This window comes from Balaenoptera borealis (assembly GCF_965194805.1).
Source record: "Balaenoptera borealis genome assembly, chromosome: 12".
NCBI lineage: Eukaryota > Metazoa > Chordata > Mammalia > Artiodactyla > Balaenopteridae > Balaenoptera > Balaenoptera borealis.
The window spans coordinates 44396875-44420894 of NC_138869.1; the positions used below are offsets into that span (position 1 = coordinate 44396875).

The 24020-nt window shown below is 37.6% G+C and overlaps 1 protein-coding gene across 5 annotated transcripts in view; it reads left to right on the top strand.

Moving 5' to 3' along the window:
- The window catches only part of SMARCC1 (SWI/SNF related BAF chromatin remodeling complex subunit C1), a 190171-nt gene that overhangs the window by 47520 nt on the left and 118631 nt on the right, over window positions 1-24020 (top strand). For all 5 annotated transcript variants that reach the window (XR_014232624.1, XM_082347328.1, XM_082347327.1 and 2 more), the window contains exons 6-8: window positions 513-582; window positions 8117-8186; window positions 11510-11585. Coding sequence is in view for 4 of the 5 variants with exons in the window: in XM_082347328.1 (XP_082203454.1) it covers window positions 513-582; window positions 8117-8186; window positions 11510-11585 (216 nt within the window). In the remaining variant the exon portion in view is untranslated. The remainder of the gene's footprint in view (window positions 1-512; window positions 583-8116; window positions 8187-11509; window positions 11586-24020) is intronic.

Sequence of the window (24020 nt, forward strand, 5' to 3'; positions counted from 1 at the left end):
AGAGAGAGAGATTCAAAGAGAATTAGCTGGGGACTTCCCTGGCCGTCCAGTGGTTGAGACTTTGCCTTCTGTGCAGGGGGTATGGGTTCGATGCCTGGTTCCGGGAGCTAAGGTCCCACATGCCTCATGGCCAAAAAACCAAAACATAAAAAGCAGAAGCAATATTGTAAAAAATTCAATAAAAATTAAAAAAAAAATGGTCCACATCAAAAAAAGTCTTTAAAAAAAAAGCAACAAAGAAAATTAGCTAAGAGGTATTTGTATTATTTTCCTATTCAACGATGTAAACTGTGTCTATGGATAATTTATTTTTGTTTTTTCTTGTTAATCACCATCCCTTTCCTTGACTAAAAATAATGAAAATATTATAGTTTTAAAATACTGCTCTCAAAAAAATATAAAAAGTAGAATAATGCCTTTATAATTCTTAGGCAGTTTGCATCTGGCGAGACGTCTCATAGTTTGTTTGCTATATGTTTTATTTTTACATTACTTCTTCATTTGCTTTCCAGGGGACATTTACTGATGAGAAGTCAAAAGCTTCCCACCACATTTATCCATATCCTTCCTCACAAGAGGATGGTAAGTTAGTTTTTGGTTATGAACTGATAAACTGATACTTTACTAGATTTTAAATTATATTAGCAGAGGTTTAAACAATATAACCAGCTTTAAAAAAATAAGAGACTTTCAAATATTAAATAAATATCATAGATGATTTAAATTTATAGTTTTTTTTTTTTTTTGCTGAGTTAGGCTTAGCAAACTAATTCTGTGATGTCCAGTTTTCTGATCATTAGACTTATTTCTTTGTTGGTAATCATTATCTGGGTGTTAAGTCTAGGCAAGCATTATACATTATATGTTAACTATGTTAATGTTTGCTGTATCTCTTGTGTTCTGAAAATTAAGAGAAATTGCAAGACAGAAGAACATTTCTTGGGAAGATTGGCTTACTGACTGTCTAAACAGGGCCCCTCAGCAATATTTTTTAATTAATTAATTAATACTATTTATTTATTTTTTATTGGTTTCAGGCAGCCAGCTCTTGGTTTCATTGAATTTCTCTAATGCTTTGCTCTTTTCTATTTGATTGATTGCCACTCTGATCTTTTATTTCCTTTCTGCTGCCTACTTTGGATTTAATTGTTGTTCTTTTTTTTTAATTAATTAATTTATTTTTGGCTGTGTTGGGTCTTCGTTGCTGTGCGCGGGCTTTCTCTAGTTGCAGAGAGGGGGAGCTACTCTTCTTTGAGGTGTGCGGGCTTCTCATTGCGGTGGCTACTCTTGTTGCGGAGCACAGGCTCTAGATGCGTGGGCTTCAGTAGTTGTGGCGTGTGGGCTCAGTAGTTGTGGCTCATGGGCTCTAGAGCACAGGCTTAGCAGTTGTGGTGCATGGGCTTAGTTGCTCCATGGCATGTGGGATCTTCCCGGACCAGGGCTCGAGCCCATGTCCGCTGCATTGGCAGACGGATTCTTAACCACTGCGCCACTAGGGAAGCCCTCAGCAATATTTTAGTTTGGTGAATTTATAATGGTTCAGATTCTGATCTTCAACTCTGCTATCATAAAAGTTGATTTTGTCATTGGCCAGAGTTCATTAGATCTATGGAAACTGATTTGTGCTAACCATTCTTTCAAGGGTTGGAAAGTTGGGAAACAAACTATGAATTAACTAACACGGTTAATTAATTTAGATTGAGAAATAGATCTCTTATAGGGATCAAGTCTTCTTGTAAGCACAACATACCCGTGTAGGACATCTACATAAGAAGCCAAATTATATCAGATTTGAATGGCTAATTACCTGATGCTGAGTGTTTTTTCCTGACCAGTGCAGTTTTGCTAGAAGTCAATAACAAAAAGATTACAAGATTATCCCTGATGCTTGAAAATTAAGAAATATATTGCCATATAATCCTTGGGTCAAAGAAGAAATTACAAGGAAATAGAATATCTTTGGAGCTGAATAATTATGAAGTGAATAATAAAGTATGAGAACATTAAATTTTGTAGGATGCCGCTGAAGCTGTGCCCAGAGGGAAATTTTTATCTTTAAATGCATATATTAGGAAAAAAGAAAGACTGAAAAATCAATGGTCCATAAGAAATTTATCTCAAGAAATTAGAAAACAACAGCAAGTTAAACCTAAAGGAAGAAGGAAATAAATAGTAAAGATAAGTGCAAAACTTTATGAAGTAGAAAATAGTACAATAGCAAGGTGATCAGCAATCTCAGAAATGGTTCTTAGAAAAAACTAATAAGGCTGTTAAAGTCATGCTGCAAATAAGCGAGAAAAAGAGAAAGAATAATGTCAAGAATGGAAGGGGGACATCACTACAGATCCAACAGATATTACAAACAGTTGTAAGAGGTTAGGTTGGTGCTTGCTTGCTTGCTTGCTTGTGTGTTTGGTGTCAAATCTAAGAAACTATTGCCTAATCCAGTGTCATGAAGTTTTACAACTGTCTTTTCTTCTAAGAGTTTTACAGTTTTAGCTGTGACATTTAAGTCTTTTCATAATCAGTTTTGTTGCTGAAAGCTTGATTTTATTTGTAACAGTCACAATTTTAGCTCTGTGATTATGATGCTTTTATAAAGTGTGAAACTTCACTCTGCCTTCAGTGTTTAATTGGTAGTTTCTCAGATTTTATCCTGTTAGGTAATAGCAGTTGGTTTCCACTAGATGGAGGTGGTGAATAGCTGTTTATGATAGCCTTCTGTTGCTGGCTGACTCTTTTTCACTAATAAAGCTGTTATAAAACATCTAGGTTGTGAACTTTTTGGAAAAAAAATTGCCTTTTAACAAAAGATGTGAACTGTAATTGTTACATTTAGATACTTAATGATTCCTTATTCATGCTGGTTTTGTTTTTCTCCTTTGTTGAAGTACAGCCTCGATTACTATATAGTAATGCTTGCTTGGTATTGCTATCAGTAGTAATTATTAGGAGATGGCATTTAAATTTTAATTTTAATATATTGGAAGTTATTTTTTAATGTAAAATGTGATTCTTCACACTATAGGATTTACCTTAGAATAACTGGCTGTCAAATAAATGTTGACTCTCAACGAAGCTTTGTTGGGCTACAGGTACTGTTTTAGATGAGTGTGCAGATGATAACAGTACCAGCCACAACACATTACAGACCATGTTGTAAAACCCTTGCAGATGTGGTATACCTTTTATGAAGATTAGTTAAGTTTAAAATAAAAGGTGACATTTAAGATACTAGTAATATTTTGAGTATGGCATGCTAGAAGGGGGTACAAATTAAGCAAAAGCATAGAGGCAGTAAACTATGAAATTTGAGGAAAAGCAAATGGCAAAGTTTGGCTGTGTGTCTTAGATAGTGGGAAATAAGTGGGTAGGTGAGAGGACCTGAGTCTGCTTTAAAGAGGCTTGTTTTTATTTGGTGGATGAGGGAGAGGGTAGACAAATTTTGATGATTTTGGTGAAGAGAAGCGTGCAACTATGGCTGTAGTAGGAAAATTTTCCTGGGAGCTGATTTCTGGGATACCAGATACAAGGAGACTGGTTAGAGAACAGGACCCATTGGGAAGCTCTGAATTAAATTGCTGAGTGAGGAGGTATGTTAATCATTGGATGGGATAAATTCATATATCAGGAGAGCAAAGGAGATAGGTGGCAAACCAGGATGGTCCATATCTTAATAGTCAAGGGAAAATAAGGAAAGGAAAGCATTTCCGAACAAATGAGGTGGGCAATGGAATTTTTCTACAAAGAAATCAAAGTGAAGCCTAAGACAGGGCATTTGGTCAGTCAGGAAATAATTTGGGAATGAAATTTCAGTAACTTGGAAATGAGAGCAAGTTGTAGAGTTGGTGGAATATCGCTGGTTTCCCAGGATGTATGGCAGGGAAAAGAAAGTGGAGGATGGCACCCACCAGACGGTTTGGGTTTTGTCTTTCAGTGGTGGCTTTACAGTGTATTTCTGGGCAGAGCAAAAGTAAATTGAAGCACATAGTTGAGTTGAGACCTGGTAGGGATAAAGGGTTTGGTTTAAGAACATAGGTTGAATTACTGGTTTTAGCAGAAGGAATATGTAGTTCCTCAGAGAAGAAAATAAGTGAAGAGAATTCTTAAAAATTGACAAAGTGTTTAGAAGAGGAAAAGAGACTAAATCGTGTTCAAAATAAATTATTTAGATGGACAAATAAGTCCCTTCGGTTTTCTTATCTGTTCTTAATTCTGTTTTCTTTTTGTTCATCTGACTTGATAATTTTAAATGGCCAGGTTTTAAAAAATTTTTATTTTATATTGGAGTATAGGTGATTAACAATGTTGTGTTAGTTTCAGGTATACAGAAAAGTGATTCAGTTATACATATACATGTATCTTCAAATGACCAGTGTTTGTGTTTGCTGTTTATTTCATCTGATTGGCCAGGTCTGATGTTGAACCCCTCTAGAGAATTTTTCAGTTTTGATATTATATTCTTCAACTCCAGAATTTTTGTTTGGTTCTTTTTTATCGTTTCAGTCTCTTTGTTGATGTTCTTAATATTGTTCATATATTGTTTTCCTAATTTTGTTTAGTTGTTTAACTGTGTTCTCTTGTAGTACCTTGAGCCTCTTTAAAATGGTTATTTTGAATTTGTCAGGTAATCCATAGATCTTTGTTTTTTTAGGGTTGGCTTTTGAGATTCATTTTGTTCCTTTGATTGGGCCATTTTCCCTTTCTATTTCTGTGTCTTGTTATTTTCTGCTGTGTTTATTTATTTATTTGTTTGTTGGCTGCATTGGGTCTTCATTGCGGTGCATGGGCTTCTCGTTGTGGTGGCTTCTCTTGTTACGGAGCACGGCTCTAGGTGCACGAACTTCAGTGTTTGTGGCATGCGGGCTCAGTAGTTGTGGCTCGTGGGCTCTAGAGCACAGCCTCAATAGTTGTAGTGCACGGGCTTAACTGCTCCATGGCATGTGGGATCTTCCTGGACCAGGGCTCGAACCCGTGTTCCCTGCATTGGCAGGCGGATTCTTTTTTTTTTAATTATTTATTTATTTATTTTATTTTTGGCTGTGTTGGGCCTTCGTTTCTGTGCGAGGGCCTTCTCTAGTTGTGGCAAGCGGGGGCGCTCTTCATCGCGGTGCGCGGACCTCTCACTGTCGCGGTCTCTCTTGTTGCGGAGCGCAGGCTCAGCAGTTGTGGCTCATGGGCCCAGTTGCTCCGTGGCATGTGGGATCTTCCCAGACCAGGGCTCGAACCCGTGTCCCCTGCATTGGCAGGCGGATTCTCAACCACTGCACCACCAGGGAAGCCCGGCAGGCGGATTCTTAACCACTGCACCACCACGGAAGTCCCTTCTGCTGTGTTTGTTTTGTGCGTTCGAAAAAACAGCCACATCTCCCAGTCTTTATGGTCTGGCTTTGTACAGGGGAAGACCTTCACCAATCAGCTCAGCTTGAGATCCTGGCATCCCTCAAACAATTTCTGGGCTTGAGTATGTAATTTCTCAGTTAGAGAGGTTTGCTGTTTCCTCTTTCAGGAACTTATAATCTCTTGCTCTCTCTAGTGTCTGGCTGCTGTACCACAAGTTTGCTGTTGCTGCAACAAGCCACTGAGTGAACCCTCTTTGATCTCTGGGGTGCCCAGGTTTCCAGAGTATGCTGGTTCCCCATCAGCACTCTGAGTTAGTTAAGACAGAAACCTGTCCCTTGGGCAGCCCACCTAAAAGCCAGAACACTGGATATTTATTCCTCTAATTTTTCCCTACCAAGGAAGAAGTTGGGTTCTGTGTGCTTTCTCCTGATCACAGCAAGCTGAGCCAGCCATCTGTGGCACTGTGGTTCTCTGGTGCTACAGTAAACCTCTGAGCTCTTTTTTCTTCTCTGTGACCACCACACATCCAAAATATGCCAGTTCCATTAGTGTTCCAAGTCAGGTGAGACAGACTAGTCCCTTGGCAGCCCCCTGAAAAGTAGGAACGTTGAACACACAACCGCTCTTCTTTTCAGCCCAAGGGAGAAGCTGAGAGCTGAGCTTTTCCTCCTGATCCTGCTGAGCTCTGCTGGCTTGGGGGAATTGTAATTGTGGTTGATATGAAATGACTTTTCTTACTGTTTCAATGCAGCTGTTCTCGACTTTGAGCTTACCTGGGGTAGTGCGACTTCTTAATTGGTTTCCAGGCTTTTTGGATGGTATATTGTTAAGTCGTCTCTGGTGGAACAAAGTCTGAGCCTTCCTATCTGTCACTTTGCTGACATCACTTCCTGTGTGTTATTCCCTTTTATGGTCAAATAACATTCCATTGTATGAATATACTACCTTTTGTTTAGTCAATGGAAAGTTGATGGACATTTATTTATAATAATAATGCCATTATGTTTATTTATGCACAAGTTATTGCGTGGACTTACATTTCCAATTCTCTTATGTTTATACCTAGACAATGAATTGCTGAGTCATACTGGCAACTCTATGTTAAACATTTTGAGATACTGCCAACCTGTTTCCCAAAGTGGTTGTACCATTTTACAGTCCCATCAGCATTGTATGAAGATACCAATTTTGCTACATCCTCATCAACACTTTTTATTTCCTGGTTTTTAATATTAGCCTTTCTAGTGAGTGTCAGACAGTATCTCTTTGTGATTTTGATTTGCATTTCTCTAATTGTTAATGAGTTCGAAGTATCTTTGCGTGTGCTTTTTGGACATTTGTATATCTTCTTTGGAGAAATGTCTATTCAGGTCCTTTGCCTATTTTTTGTTGGATTATTTGTCTTTTTATTGTTAGTTGCAAGAGCTGTTTATATATTCTGAGTTTGGACTAAATTTTACTTGAAAATTAAGGTTTTTTAAACTGATTCTGTGTAACTTATTGTCATCTCCGGGAATAGTGTGAATTCACATCTCTAACTTTTAGTTATTTCTGCTACTGGGAAAATTTTCAAAGACAGTCAGTGTCACAATCTTTATAAAAGTCAGCTGTAGAAAGGATAGATATCCTTTTTTCTTTACCTCCTAAAGCTGCACAACCTTTGAGATAGATTTTGTATTCTATGTAAAAGACAGCTCTTACTAGAGAGTCTCAGTATATTTTATTTATACAGAGCGAGTTCTGAAAGGCCCACTGGCCTTTTTTTTTCACTTATTCCTTGGCCATCTTGGGATATCAGGTTAAGGAACAGGGCCTGATTTCTTTCAAGATAGTAAGGTGAGCAGTTGGATACTTAAAAAAGGGCATAGGCGTGTGGGCTTCATGGCTTCAGTCAGTGAAGGTGGGGCTATTTCATGTTGAAATTGGCAATGAGAAGCCAATTTTACTTGGCTGATTTCACTTAGTTTTTCTATTTTGTTATTATGTGAGCTTCAAGGGGCTTACCTCATCATTTCCCTTTTAGTACTAGAAACAAGTTTTCTAAGCTAAATTTAGACTCAAAGGAATCATAAGTACTGAAATGGAGATGTGATTCAACTGTGATTAAATCAACAAGAATCATGTGATTATATAAATTTGCACCTATCTTTGGTAAGGAAACTTGAAATCAGAATATCTACATTATGTGATCATATTGTTTACACTCTTGTTGGGAGGACTATGTTAACACATAGGAAGTCATTAAAGAATAATAAAAATAGTATTACTGTTAAAACCTTTGATGTAGCACTATAAAGTGCTATAGGACACCAGAGAAAGTGGATCTGGAGGAAAAAGAGTAGTTGGTAAAACTTTCATCAAGGAGATGAAGCATGACTTACACCTTGAACAATGCATAGTAATTGCAAAGCTTCACAGAAAAAGGGAGGAGAGGTTCTGTATGGGAAATGAGGCAGTAAAGAATATAGTGATATTGATTTGGATGGATCTGGAGACAAATAGGCAGGTGGATGGGAGGGGAGAGTATTTTAAATACTAAAGTAGACAGTTGGTTTTGTCAAGAGCGATGGATAATAGGCCTAGAATCTAGTAAGTCTGAATACACGGCTGAAAAACTTCCCCTTAGTATGGCAGATAACATTCAATTAGGAGGAAAGATTTTTGGGAGGAGCTTACTAGCAAACCAAAAACTCTAGGTAAAAGTTAAGTCTAAGTAATAGTTTATTCATTTGTTTTGTCAGATTGACTAAAGTTTTTTCTTTTTCCTTTTCAGAAGAGTGGTTGAGACCTGTGATGAGAAAAGACAAGCAGGTGTTAGTGCATTGGGGGTTTTACCCAGACAGGTAATGTTGATATGTCCTTACATCTGGTATAAAGAGTTTTGTCAGTGCAAGCCAGAGTTATTTATATATAGTTTCGCTTTCTGAATAGGGACAATTTTGTTGATTTGTTTTAGTCATTGAACTCCCTTCTTTTGAGTATTCTCTTACTGACTTTCTTACTTATTAAGTTGTAGAGTTCAATGAAGTCACAGACTTTATTTATCTTAAACTGATATGTTTGCTGTGTTTGCCAAAACAGTCCTTCAGTATGGTATTAGACTGCTAATTTAGATTTGTTTCCTTTAAGAAATGAATTTTTCTTCCGGGTATTTTATGACTGGTTAGTTTTATTTTATTTATTTATTGATTTTTAAATACTTATGCGATTCTATTACGGATGAAATTATGTCTAAAATGAAGTATATATCATAACTCATACCGTGTTTTAGTATCTAAATGTGAATAAAGAATATTATAAACAAGAACAAATGTCAGTGAAAATGGTGGTTCTTGTTTAATTAAACTTATGCCTGCATAGGGGGCATTTAGGAATAAGGACAACCTTTCATGTACTTCATCTTCTTAAACCTACAGTAGAGCTGTTTAAGTGTTCATTTCACTATTTTCAAGTGGAGAGACTCTCCGTTGTGGGTTTTTCATGTCAGACCAGTCTTCTTTCATCTGTATCCACATCCACTTCTAGCCATACCATGTTATTGGAAGCAAATCCCAAACATATCATTTCAATATTTCAGTAATAAGTATTTCAGTATGTATTTCTGAAAGATAAGGACTCATTTAAAAAAAAAAAAAGCACAATACCACTGTCAAACCTAAAAAATTTAACAGAATTCCTTAATGTCAAATATCAAGTAATTGTTGTCATATGATATATTTGATTGATTGATAAGATTGATATTTGTTGGAATTAGAATTTAAACACATCTTGTGATTAGTTGATATGTTTCTTAAGTATTTTTCAGTTTATAGGTTCTCCCTGTGGGGAAGCCCACCCCTCCTTACAGTGTATTACTTAAGAAACCAGGTTGTTTGTCCTGCAGAGTTTACCACAGTGTGGAATTTTTTATGGCATCACTGTGGTGTATTTGAACATGTTTCTCCATTCTCTGGAGTTGATCAGAATCTATTTCAGTTTAGGGAAGGAACAAGACTTGCATAGGTGTGTGTTCTTCATCAGGAGACATATAATGTCTGGTTATGTGTTGTTTTGAAGTTAATCTATTTGAGTGACTTTATTTTACTTATAAATATATTTTTTGAGGAAGAAATACGTCTTTAGATATCTTCAAGTTTTTAAGAATATATTCACAGTTTTCATACAAGTTGACTTAATTAGAACCAAATCAAGTCAGCTTGCTTATCAACCTTTCTTGAACCATAATTGACCACTTTACATGAACTAACATTTTTTTTTAATTAATAATATTTAAGTAAATACTTTCTAGAGAACATTTCTTATCTCAAGGCTTTAGGTATTCATGGCACTATTAAAACAAACTTTTCAGTATCATAGAAACTATTACAGGAACTCAGCTTGCCTTTGAAACACTTCGGTGGAAACTAAAATTTATGACAAACTACATAAAGTATAGGATTGAAATGAATTTTATAGTAACACATTATAAGACATGTTAGCTTGTTTGCTAGCCTTTTGTTTATGTATCAAATAAACTATAATGGCTAGCTCATGTCCTGCCTTCTCAAGGGGCCTTGTTAGTTCACTTTCTTAACTATAGTTTGTGCCCTCACTTCTTATTGTAACATTTTCTTGTCAAGACTTAAAGAATATAAGGTTTTTAATTGTTTTACTCACCATTGCAGTCTTTACCTGGGTAGTTAATTAATTGGCAAAGGAACTTTTTTTCACCAGCTCATGTTTAGTTGTTCCTAGAAAACTTACCAGAGTACTGTTAATAGGTCTGTTGAGCTATACTTCTTCCAAATGCTTTTCAGCTGACTTCTGAGAAGTGGCTAAAGGAAGCCAATGCTTGTTACTGTACTTATATTTCATTTAGATATCACTTAGCTTTATAATAATTTATTGGCCAGTATAGGAGCGTTGATAAAGTTTTAATTTGGTAGGTAATTTTATGCTTATTTCAAAATTGTGGAGTAAGGGGAGTGATTTATATCAGTGAGTTGGATTTCACTGATAAGAGAACCATTGAGCAAAGACATGTGAAGATAGGAGGGAGTGAGCTAGATGGATATCTGGGTAATGAGGAGCATATGTAAAGGGCATGATGTGGCCACCGTCTGATATTCAAAGCATACCACTAAAGCCCATGTGGGTCGAATATAACATGAGTGAGGGGAGAGTACTAGGAGATGAGGTCATAGGACCAGATCATGAAGCCTTGGCAAACCACTGTACGGATTTTGACTTTAACTCTGAGTTCGGTGGGAGCTGGCAGGTTTTGAACAGTGAGTGATGTGGACTGACTTAGTTTTTAAAAGGATTGCTCTGGTTGCTGTGTGAAAAATGGACTCCCAGGGGCTTTGGGTCAACATGGAAGGGTGAGAAGTTATATAGATCCTAGACATATTTTGAAGGAGGAAGTGGTAGAAGTTGTTGATAGTTTGATTGTAGGATGTAATTGAGAGTGAAGTCAAGGATATCTTGCAAGGATTTTGGCCAGAACAACTGGAAAAGTGGAATTGGCATTTCCTGAGAGGAGGATGATTGGCTAGATCACATTGTTGGAGTTGGGATGGCATTATATGTTGAATTTTGAGTGTATCAGTATTAGGTTTGAAAGCTTTATTAGACACGTAATGAGAGATGTGGAATTGGCAGTTGAATTTATGAGTGCAGAATTCAGAGAATAGGGCAGGGTATGAGATTTCAAGTCATCAGTATATGTTTGAAGGCATAGAACTGCATGAGATGATCATCAAGAGAATGAATAAGTAAGAGGATTGTTCCAAAAACTGAAACTTGGGGCCTTCCAGTGTTGAAGAGGTTTGGGAGGAGAGGAGAAACTGGCAGTGGAGACTGAAGAGAGAGGCTTGTGACTAGAAGGAATGCCAGATGATAGTACTGTCTTAGAGGACAAATAAGGGAAATGCTTTGAGGAGTGATCAACATGTTGAAATTCTGTGGACTGAGGCTTTTAAACTTCGGGTTTTATGATGTGAAGGTTACTGTAGACCTCTGCAGAAGAGTTTTCTTGTCAGAGTGTTAGAGATAAAAGTATGTGATAATTTGCTATTACTGGATCCTAATAGTATTTCTAAAATGTATTTTTACCTCTTGATCAAAGTCTTTTTAGTGAATGAATTTGGGTTCTAATTTGTTTTTCCTTTTTTCATTTTCTTTACAGCTATGATACTTGGGTCCATAGTAATGATGTTGATGCGGAAATTGAAGATCCACCAATTCCAGAAAAGCCATGGAAGGTGAAAGATCCTTTTTAAAACAAAATTTATTCTTACATAACTTAATAGCCCTTCTTAGCTGTTCTCAACAACCATGTTTTAAAGAGATAGAATGATGATTCTTCCTTTCTTGTCATCCTATTAAGAGATACCTATGGTCATGAAGACCTCATTATCCAGGTCTTAGATCATATATCTGCAGTGATGTTTGAGGAGACCCCAAAGGAAAGTTAGATTGTGGTTTGAGATAGTTGAGAGTGTTAGGAGTGGAGTTGGACATCATTGATGATGTCATTTAGGAAGGCTGGAAGCAGTGCCTGCGTGGCTTTTATTATGATACAGACTTCTTTTACTAATCATTTCTATTATAATGGTTTCAACTTTTAACGTGGAAATAATTTTGAAAGTGCAGGACTAATACAAAACAAAGTACTGTTTTATACTCTTATTCCAGATTCCCGTTGTTATTATTTTTAAAAAATATTTATATATTCATTTTTATTTGGTTGCGCCAGGTCTTAGTTGTGGCTCGTGGGCTCCTTAGTTACAGCACTCGGGGTCCTTAGTTGCAGCAGGTGGGCTCCTCATTTGTGGCCTGCGGGCTCCTTAGTTGCGGCATGTGAGCTCCTTAGTTGTGGCATGCTAACTCTTAGCGGCATGCGTGTGGGATCTAGTTTCCTGACCAGGTATCGAAACCAGGCCCCCTGCATTGGGAGCGCAGAGTCTTAACCACTGCACCACCAGGGAAGTACCCCCTGTTGTTAATTATTGAAATAATTTATTACCTGATAAAGGGCCCATACTCCGTTTTCACCAGTTGTCCCACTGATATAATAAGCTTTATACTTAGTTTTTCCCCTGATCCAGGATCCAGTTCAGGATCACACACTGCATTTAGTTGTCACATCTCTTTAGTCTACTTTAATCTGAAACTTTCAGCCCTTCTTTTTTCTTCTATGATATTGGCATTTTTGAAATACATAGGTCAGTTGTTGTTTTAGAATGTCCCTGAATTTTAGTTCGTGTATTTCCTTCTTATTATATTCACGCTATGTATTTTTGGCTGCAGTACTCCATAACTAATATTGTGTCCTTCTCAGTGCATCATATTGGCAGCCTCATATTGTCCATTTTTCCCATTATGGCTCATAGTTTGATCATTTGTGAAGGTACTGTCTGCCTGGTTTTCCCACTGTAACATTACCATTTTTCTCATTGACATTTAAAATATTTTATAGGGAAATACTTTGAGACTACATAAATATACTTTTCTTCATTGAATTTGTGTCTGAAGGTTTGCTCATCCATTAATAATTTCTGTGACTGAATTAAGTTATTACTGGTGCTTTTCTAGTTCTATCCATTCCATCTGTGCTTGCAGTTGGCATTTTGCAGCAGGGACAAGCTTTCCCTTCTCCCTTTGTGTGTGTCTGTGGTCTATGCATTCACAAAGCAGTGACATTACTACCATTCTTCATTTTGATGAATTATCTAAATTTGGCCAGTGGGAACGCCTTTAAGCCACCTCCTGTGACCTTTTGGCATTATTTGATGCATTTTTGCATACCTCCTACCTTCTGGGACAAAAAGATGTTCCAAACTCCTTTTTTTTTTTTTTTAATTTATTTATTTAATTTTTGTTTATTTTTGGCTGCGTTGGGTCTTTGTTGCTGCGCTCAGGCTTTCTCTAGTTGCGGTGAGCGGGGGCTACTCTTTGTTTCAGTGTGTGGGCTTCTCCTCGGGCTCCAGGTGCACGGGCTTCAGCAGTTGTGGCTCACGGGCTCTAGAGCGCAGGCTCAGTAGTTGTGGTTCACGGGCTTAGTTGCTCCACAGCATGTGGGATCTTCCCGGACCAGGGCTTGAACCCGTGTGCCTTGCATTGGCAGGCAGATTCTTAACCACTGCGCCACCAGGGAAGCCCCCCAAACTCCTTTGTAATTTTCCCATGCCAGTCCCAGAATCAGTATTTTTACAGCGAGCTCTGCTCCTTTCCATGGGTGATTTTACATGATTTTTATTGACTTTTATATTGTGTAAGGAGCATTTAAATTGGATCAAAATGTTAGATTTTAGACCTGGTTCAACCTATTTCTAATTGTGTGACTTTCAGAAAGACAGCCTTTGAGCTTTAGATTCCATATGAGGAAAATGGGATTAACCAAAATTAGTCTTTTTTTTTTTTTTTTTAAAAGACACTTTTTATTTGTAAATAACTTCAAACTTACAGAAAAGTTGCAAGAAAAAGAATAGTACATGGCATACCTGTATACCCTTTATCCAGATTTGCCTGTTAACATTTTACTCCCATTTTGATTTATCATTTATAGTCTGTATCTGTTTATAAATATGTTTTTTCTGAATCATTTGAAATAAAGATGCATATATAATGGGCCTTTACTCCAGTAAGTGTGTGTTTACTAGGAATAAGAAATTCTCATACATAAGCACAGTAATCAAGTTCATTAAATTTAACATTGACACAATATTTTAGTCTACTATCCATATTCCAGTGTTGCCACTTGACCCAGTAATTTTTTTTAAATTAGTTTTTATTGGAGTATTGTTGATTTACAATGTTGTGTTAGTTTCTGCTGTACAGCAAAGTGAATCAGTTATACATAGACATATATCTACTCTTTTTAGACTCTGTTCCCGTATAGGTCATTACAGAGTATTGAGTAAAGTTCCCTGTGCTATACAGTAGGTCCTTATTAGTCTTCTGTTTTATATATATAGTAGTGTGTATATGTCAATCCCAATCTCCCAATTTGTAACCCCCGCTTTCCCCTTGGTAACCATAAGTTTGTTTTCTACATCTGTGACTCTATTTCTATTTTCTAAATAGGTTCATTTGTACCATTTTTTTAGATTCCACATATAAGTGATATCATATGATATGTTTGTCTTTCTCTCTCTGACTTACTTCACTCAGTATGACAATCTCTAGATCCATCCATGTTGCTGTGAATGGCATTATTTCATTCTTTTTTATGGCTGAGTAGTATTGCATTGTATGTATGTACCACATCTTCTTTATCCATTTCTCCGTCAATGGACATTTCATTGCTTCCATGTCCTGGCTGTTGTGAATAGTGCTGCAATGAACATTGGGGTACATATATCTTTTCGAATTATGGTTTTCTCTGGATATATGCCCAGGAGTGGGATTGCTAGATCATATGGTAGTTCTATTTTTAGTTTTTTAAGGAACCTCCATACTGTTCTCTATAGTGGCTGTACCAATTTACATTCCCACCCACCATGTAGGAGAGTTCCCTTTTCTCCACATCCTCTCCAGCATTTATTGTTTGTAGATTTTTTGATGATGGCCTTTCTGACTCGTGTGAGGTGATGCCTCATTATAGCTTTGATTTGCATTTCTCTGATAATTAGTGATGTTGAACATCTTTTCATGTGCTTTTTGTCCATCTGAATGTCTTCTTTGGAGAAATGTCTATTTAGATCTTCTGCCCATTTGGAGGGCTTTTTTTTTTTGACATAGAGCTACATGAGCTGTTTGTATATTTTGGAGATTAATCCCTTGTCGGTCACTTCGCTTGCAGATTTTTTTCTCCCATTCTGTGGGTTGTCTTTTCGTTTTGCTTATGGTTTCCTTCACTATGAAAAAGTTTTTAAGTTTAATTAGGTCCCATTTGTTTAATTTTGTTTTTGCTTTCATTACTCAAGGAGGTGGATCCAAAAAGATCTTGTTGCAATTTATATTGGAGAGTTTTTCTGCCTATGTTTTCCTCTAAGAGTTTTATAGTACCCAGTCTTACATTTAAGTCTTTAATCCATTTTGATTAAAATGTTTTTTATAACATTTTTTGGGGAATTCCTTGGCAGTCCAGTGGTTAGGACTTGGCGCTTTCAATGCTGGGGCCACGTTCAATCCCTGATTGGGGAACTAAGATCCCACATGCTGCGCAGCCAAAACAAAACAAAAAAACCCATTTTTTTCCTATTACATAATTCTGTCTGATACCAGGTATTGAATTCCTCTGTCATGTCACTTTAGTTTCCTTTAATCTGTAACATTACCACAGTGTTTCCTTGCCTTTTACCATGTTTTTGAATTTCAGAAGAATACTTCTCATTTGGAATTTCTGATCTTTCCTTGTGGTTGATTCAGTCCCTGCAGTCTACTTAGAATGCTGCATGAGTGATGTGTCCTTCTCAGGGCATCATATTGGCAGGCATGCTGTGTCCATCTGCTCCTCACTGGTGATCTTTTTTTTTAAAAAAATATTTATTTATTTGGGTGTGCCAGGTCTTAGTTGCAGCACGTGGGATCTTCGTTGTGTCACGTGGGATCTTTAGTTGTGGCGTGTGAACTCTTAGTTGCGGCATGTGGGATTTAGTTCCCTGACCAGGGATCAAACCCAGGCCCTGTACATTGGGAGCATGGAGTCTTAACCACTGGACCACCAGGGAAGTCCCTCCTCACTGGTGATCTTAATCACCCAGTTAAGGTGTTCTGTGATGGCTCCACTGTATGGTTACTTTTCCCCTCCATTTGCAACTTATAACCAATTTGTGAAAGATTCTTTAGACCATGGAGATATCCTCCTTCTCATCAAAATCCTCCGTCACCCAGGTTTAGCATCCACTTAGAATTCTTGCCTGAACCAGTCTTTTCTTTGATGATTACACAGCGATACTTTTCCACTCCAGCCCTTCCCTCCACATTTACCAGTTGGCTTTCAGAGTTCTCCTGTAAGCAAGAACCCTTCCTTTTCCCTCTTTTACGTATTTATCTGTCTGTTGTCAGTGTGAATTCATGGAATTGTAATTTTTCAGTGGTCAGTAATTCATTACTTCATTATTTTGTGCTGAAGTTGTTTCATATTTGGCTACTGGGAGCCCCTTCAGGCTGGCTTGTCATCCTTGTTTTTTTTTTTAAGATTTTTTGATGTGGACCATTTTTAAAGTCTTTATTGAATTTGTTACAGTATTGCTTCTGTTTTATGTTTTGGTGTTTTTGGCCATGAGGCATGTGGGATCTTAGCTCCCCGACCAGGGATCAAACCCGCACCCCCTGCATTGGAAGGCGAAGTTTTAACCGCTTGACTGCCAAGGAAGTCCTTGGCTTGTCATCCTCATGATGCACTTGTCATTTTTGAGCACCTCCTTTAGGGCATAGCAGGATGTTCCAGGTTCATTTAGTATCTTCCATTCCTCATGCCTAGAATCAACTGTTTCTCTGAGGAGCTCTCATTTCTTTCAGTAGGAAAAGATATTAGAGACCACGATCTGGGTACAGGTATGCTCAGTGCTACTGAAGTATCTTTGCTTCTAGGTCCTTTCTATTCAGAGCTATTATGTATCTGTAAACTCAAATGCAAACAGTAGTTGAGTACACATATACGTGCATATACACATAATATATATATTTTAGAAATAATGAGGCCATAATGATACCTCCAGTTCTAATCTGTCCCCACAGTGTTCCTTTTTGCCCTCCCCTACTCCATATTTATATGTCTCTTCTTCCGAGAGTAAGAATCTTGGCTCCCAGCATCAACACATTTACCCGGTTCATGAATACGTTCAAATTAGTTTCAGAATTGCTTTGCCCCTTCCACTATCATAAACAAAAATACTAAAAGAGTTCAAGATATGTTTGTGGTTCTCCTGCTCCCCTAGCCCTGCCCAAGACTGAGGGTGTATTATATATTGGCAAATAGTGTGTTCATGAGTTACCTGGATGAACCTTTTTTCCCCTCCCTTCAGTGTGGTTGTTACTTATTTGAAGTATTGTTAGGTTTATTTCTTTCAGTTTGATTTCAGTTTTGGTGTTTCCTCTCCCTCTTCCCATCCAAGCTGGTTTAATTTTATATATATTTATTTTTTAAGATTTATTTATTATTTATTTAACTTATTTATTTTTGCCTGCGTCAGGTCTTAGTTGCCGCACGCAGGGTCATCATTGTGGTGCACAGGCTCTTCGTTGTGGTGTGCGGGCTTCTCTCTAGTGGCATGCGGGTTTTTTCTCTTCTCTAGTTGTGGCATGCAGGCTCCACAGCACGTGGGCCCTGTAGTTGTGGTGTGTGGGTCCCAGAGCACATGGACTCTGTAATTTGCAGCACACGGGCTCTAGTTGAGGCATGTGAGCTCAGTAGTTGTGGCATGCGGGCTTAGTTGCCCTGCGACATGTGGGATCTTAGTTTCCTGACCAGTGATCAAACCCACGTCACCTGCATTGTAAGTCAGATTCTTTACCACTGGACCACCAGGGATCTCCCTAGTTTTATGTTTTGAATATGTAGAATTCTAATGTGCTTTCAAAAAATGTATGCTTCCAAAAAATGTATACTTCCCCATGAGTTCGTTCTATTCCCATCTCCCCATTCCTTGTAGAATAAACTTACTATTTTCTGGCTTATCCTTCCTGTGTTTCTTTTTGCCAAAATATGTAGGTGTTTGCATATTTTTTTATTTCCCTCTTTTATACTTTGCCTTTTCTGCTTAATCTTTCCTGGAAACTCTTGGTGGTCATACCTTCACAGTGCTCCATTATACTTGGAAATGTGAATAGTTGCCATTATTTTAGAATTACAGACAAAGCTGCAATAAATAACCTTGTGCCGTATGTATTGTCTTATTTCTTTAAGGTGTATGGTCAAGGTAAATTTCTAGAATTAGAGTTGCTGTGTTGAGGAGTAAATGAAAATACATAGTTTTGTTAGATTCGTGCCTCTACCATGGGAGTCTGCACCATTTTGAATTCTTGTAAACAGTGAAGCCAGAGTGCCTCTTCCCTCATAGCCTCACCAAGAGAGTGTATGTTGCCAAGCATTTGAATTTTTGCAAATCCTGATATGTGAGAAATGGTATCTATGTTAATTTTAATTTGGTATCTCTTTTTGTGAGTGAAGTTGAACATCTTTTTGTATTTTCAAGGGTGTTTTTTAATGTTTTTTTAATTTTTTTTCTCATTTTTGGGTAAGTTTTTTCTGTTGTCTCCTAGAGTAATAAAAGTTCTTTAAATGTTTAGAGTATATTGTAAATATTTAGTTGTATTTTTTAATTTAGTTATGGTGGGTTTTTTTTGTAGTTTTGTTTTGAATTGAAGTATAGTTGATTTACAGTGTTGTGCCAATCTCTGCTGTACAGCAAAGGGACCCAGTTATATACATAGAGACATTCTTTTCTTTTTTTAAAAATTTATTTATTTTTGGCTATGTTGGGTCTCCATTGCTGCACGCGGGCTTTCTCTAGTTGAGGCGAGCAGGGGATACTCTTCGTTGCGGTGTGTGGGCTTCTCATTGCGGTGGCTTCTCTTGTTGTGGAGCACGGGCTCTAGGCGCACAGGCTCAGTATTTGTGGCTTGCGGGCTCAGTAGTTGTGGCACGCGGGCTGTAGAGCGCAGGCTCAGTAGTTGCGGTGCACGAGCTTAGTTGCTTTGTGGCATGTGGGATCTTCCCAGAGCAGGGCTCGAACCCGTGTCCCCTACATTGGCAGGCAGGTTCTTAACCGCTGTGCCACCAGGGAAGTCCGGGAAATGTTAACTTTTAAAATCTGGCCTTTCTTTGTTAGAAATAAACTTTTTTACTTGACGTGTAGACTACAGAAAAATTTTTAACCATTCTTTTTGTGTCTCCATGTATGGGTTACAAATAAGTGCTGAATCCTCATTTAGAGTGCCAGTGCAACAGTTGTTCCCTTGTGTGATGTTTCTGTGATTTTCACACCCACTCTCCCCCTGATTCCTGGGTATAATTTATTGGAATGACAAATTCTTATAAGGAATGAGGCAGCTGATAGCATTTCTTTGTCTTGTTTTTAGGAAAATAGAATGACTTTAAAAAAAATTATTTATTTATTTGGCTGCGTTGGGTCTTCGTTGCTGCGCGCGGGCTTTCTCTAGTTGTGGCGAGCGGGGACCACTGTTCGTTGCAGTGTGCGTTCTTCTCATTGCAGTGGCTTCTCTTGTTGGGGAGCATGGGCTCCAGGCGAGCAGGCTTCAGTAGTTGTGGCACATGGGCTCAGTAGTTGTGGCTCGTGGGCTCTAGGGCACACGCTCAGTAGTTGTGGTGCACAGGCTTAGCTGCTCCGCGGCATGTGGGATCTTCCCAGACCAGGGCTAGAACCCGTGTCCCCTGCATTGGCAGGCGGATTCTTAACCATGGGTCACCAAGGAAGTCCCTAGAATGACTTTTAAAGGGAAATACAATAGCTAAAGAATGCCCACCCTGCAATAAAAGCAATTACAAATACTTTAAATCAGTGGTTTTCAAACTTTGTTGATCATGTATGTCCAAGAAAGCAAAATTAGGAACTACTTACTTTAAAAATATATATATTTATTTATTTATTTATTTTATTTTTGGTTGTGTCGGGTCTTAGTTTTGGCATGTGGCATCTGTATTGCAACATGTGGGATCTTTTGTTGCGACATGCGGGCTTCTCTCTAGTTGTGGCTCGCGAGCTCCAGAGCGCGTGGGTTCTGTAGTTGCAGCCTGCTGGCTCTCTAGTTGTGGCTCACATGCTCAGTAGTTGCAGCGCACGGGGTTAGTTGCCCTGCAGCATGTAGGATCTTAGTTCCCTGACCAGGGATTGAACCCACGTTCCCTGCATTGGAAGGTGGATTTTTAACCACTGGACCACCAGGGAAGTCCCCTACTTCGTTTTACGTTTAGTTAACATATAAAATTTTTCACTAGAAATTTAAATAGTTACTGAGTACATGAAATCTTTCATTTTTATTTATTTTTTTGCTTTTATGTTTGTATTTACAAACTAAATTTAAAAAATTTTTTTAACTTTTTAGTTTATATTGGAGTATAGCCGATTAACAATGTTGTGGTAGTTTCAGGTGCACAGCAAATGAGACTTAGCCATACATATATACATGTATTCATTCTCCCCCAGACTCCCCTCCCATCCAGGCTGCCACATAATATTGAGCAGAGTTCCCTGTGCTATACAATAGGTCCTTGTTGGTTATCCTTTTAAAATTAATTTATCATATTTAAATACTTTTTCTTAATGTATCCTGTGAAGTCTAAATTCCAATTTGTGCTCACTGTTATCCATTTTAAGAATAAATGCATATGCTTTTCGTTAAAAGTCAAGTGTGTTATATACTTTATTTTTCTTCTTGAACCTGCATTTTTATTTTACCTTCAAGAGAATATAATCCTAGTATAATACTTTTTAATGCTTGAAGATCTTATCCCTGAAATCTAGAGAAAAGGAGCTAACTAAGCATGTCTTTAGTCAGAATATTTGAACTGGAATTTTATTTTCTCTATTATTGTATAAAACAATGCGTATGTATTGTTTTGTTGCTCTAGAGGAAATGTGATTGCTATGAGAAAGTTAGCACTTAATTTAAAATGTTAAATTGTGGATATTAATATTTATTAAATATGAATAATAAAAACGGATCACAGTTTTAAAAAACACCTGTGTACTTGCCACTCTCAAAAAAGAACATTACCGGGGCTTCCCTGGTGGCGCAGTGGTTGAGAGTCCGCCTGCCAATGCAGGGGACACGGGTTCGAGCCCTGGCCTGGGAAGATCCCACATGCCGCGGAGCAACTAAGCCCGTGTGCCACAACTACTGAGCCTGCGCATCTGGAGCCTGTGCTCCGCAACAGGAGAGGCCGCGACAGTGAGAGGCCTGCGCACCGCGATGAAGAGTGGCCCCTGCTCTCCGTAACTGGAGAAAGCCCTCGCACAGAAATGAAGACCCAACACAGCCATAACTAACTAACTAACTAAATAAATTTAAAAAAAAAAAAAAAAAAAAAAAAAGAACATTACCATTACGTTTGAAACATTCCATGTTCATCCTTTGGCCTGCCCACTCAGAGCTAACCATTATTCTAAATGTTTGGCTTGTCTTTTTTATGTAGTTTTACCACACCCACACACACACACACACACACACACACACACACACACACACACACACACACACACACACCTACACAAATCCTGTTTTAGTTTTCACATTTAAAAAGCTTTAATATCAGCGTAATCATATTGTGTACTGTGGAGCGGCTAACCCCGTGTGCCACAACTACTGAGCCTGCGCTCTAGCGCCTGCGAGCCACAACTGCTGAGCCCACGTGCCACAGCTACTGAAGCTCGCGTGCCTAGAGCCCGTGCTCCGCAACAAGAGAAGCCACTGCAATGAGAAACCCGCACACCGCAATGAAGAGTAGCCCCCGCTTGTCGCAACTAGAGAAAGCCCCCACGCACAGCAACGAAGACCCAACTCAGCCAAAAATAAAAAATAAAATCAAATAAATAAATTTATTACAAAATAAAAATTTAAAAAATGGGTTTTCCTAGTAGCTTACCTTTTTGTTTTCTATCCCAAGGTCATCACGATATTGTCTTAAATCATCTTTAAAAATTCTTTAGTTTTGCCTTTCATATATAAAGATCTTTAATTTACCTGGAATTAATTTTTAAGCATGTTATGATGTAGGGAAAAAAAATTTTCCCCATATTCTGTTAGATCTGCTATAGTTTCAAGGTGGAAAAATATTGAAGCTGGATTTCTCTCCCCACTGATCCATGCCGTTTCTGTTAAAAGTAAATTTTTATGTATGTCGTGATTTGTTTCTTGGCTCTGTTATAAAGTTTTATTAGTTATTTGTTCTGACTTGAGTACTCCCACTTTTTTCTTCTTCAGGAGTCTTTTGGGTCTTTGCTGTTTTGTGTAAAGTTTAGAATCAGCTTGTTAAGGTCCATGTTAAACGAACTCATTGGGATTTTGATTGGAATTAAATTTAATCTGTAGAACAACTTGGAGAAAACTGACATCTTTACAATACTGAGCCTCTCAATTTGTGGAGGCAATTTATCTCCCAATTTATTTAGGTCTTTTATATCTTTCAGTAAAGTTGTATAATTTTCTTCACATTTCATTGATCATCTCAGAATGATCATATAGTAATTAAAGTATATTTTTGGAAAATTTTTTCTCTATTAAACCTCATATATGGAGTGTCAGTTGGGTAAAACTACTCTTCCTTTTACAAGGGTTGGCAAATTATAGCCACTTGTTTTTGTATATAAAATTGTATTAGATCACCACCAAACCCATTCATTTATGTATTTTCTGTGGCTGATTGCACACTATAGCAGCAGAGTTGAGTAGAGACAGAGAACATATGGCTTGCAAGCCTAAAATATTTAGTATCTGACCCCTTACCCCCCCCAGTAAAAAGCATACCAATTCCTCCTATATTTGTGTTGTCCCTTTATGTTCAGGGAAGATGATTTTAAACAACAACAACAAAAACTACCTTTAAATGTAATCTGAGAGGTTATAACCAAACTATTCTCATTGAAAACTTGAAAAAAATGTGAACTGTGCTCTCTAATGTTAGAACTACTCAGTCTCCAGCATTGTCTAGCAGTTTCAAACATATATCTTTGTGTGTAGTCAAATCTAGACATCTGTCTAGTCAGAGTTAAGTTGTTACGTGGAAAAAAATGTTGATTAAAGGGATAAACTATATGACTTGTGAGCCATATAACATTGTAAAGTATTACGGAAGGAGTTTTAGAAACATACTGTGTTGAAGATCATAGTTGTCAGAAGTTTAGGACTGGGCTTGATAGCAGAGTTCACCGTCGTATCATTTCATAGGTAAGGAAACTGGGTTACAGAACTTAGATAACTTTGCTGAAGGTTGCATAACCTATTATATTATTCTGACCCTAAGGTGTTTTTATGAGACAGGTAATAGAGCATAGTGGCATAAGAGCTTAGGCAGAACTCCGTGCAAAGCTTTGCCTCTTGGTAGGTAAGTAACTGGGCAGCTTGCTGACACTGTGTGCCCCAGTTTGCTGATTTGGAAAACTGGAGAGACTAACCTGCCTTGCTTAGCGGGATTAAACAAGATCATATTATATGTAAGGTGTTCAGCAGAGTGCCTGGCACAAATGATCATTAGTTGTCCATACTGTCCTAACATACTTTCTCAAGAGAATTCTCTCAAGGTCTTCTGGATAGTAAAGAATGTACAGTGTGAATATTCAGCTCTACTTTTAAAATATATACATACTTATGAATAATCTGGAAAAGACTATTATGTTTTCGAATGCTGTGACATAAATTTTTCTGAATTAATTACTGAATTAAATTTTTCTGTAATTAATTACATCACTGAATTAATTTACCCTTTTCTTGAATATAGTCATGCCTTTAAATAGATTTTTTCTCTAATTAGCTTAAGGTTTCTCATGTGCTCTATTTATATCCAATTCTCATAATTTATACATATAGAAGTCTTTTCGAGTTACATTATTTAAGGTCTTGTATTCTCCTTGACGGGTATTAATTTTGTGTTTGTGTGTGTTACTGTGTAGCTCTAGTTTTGGGAGGAAAAGAGGCATGTAGTCAGGTTGATGTCATTCTTAAAGCAGTATATGATTCAGGCAATATCCTTAACAACCAATGTAGTAACGTTTCCTTTTTTTAAAATACAA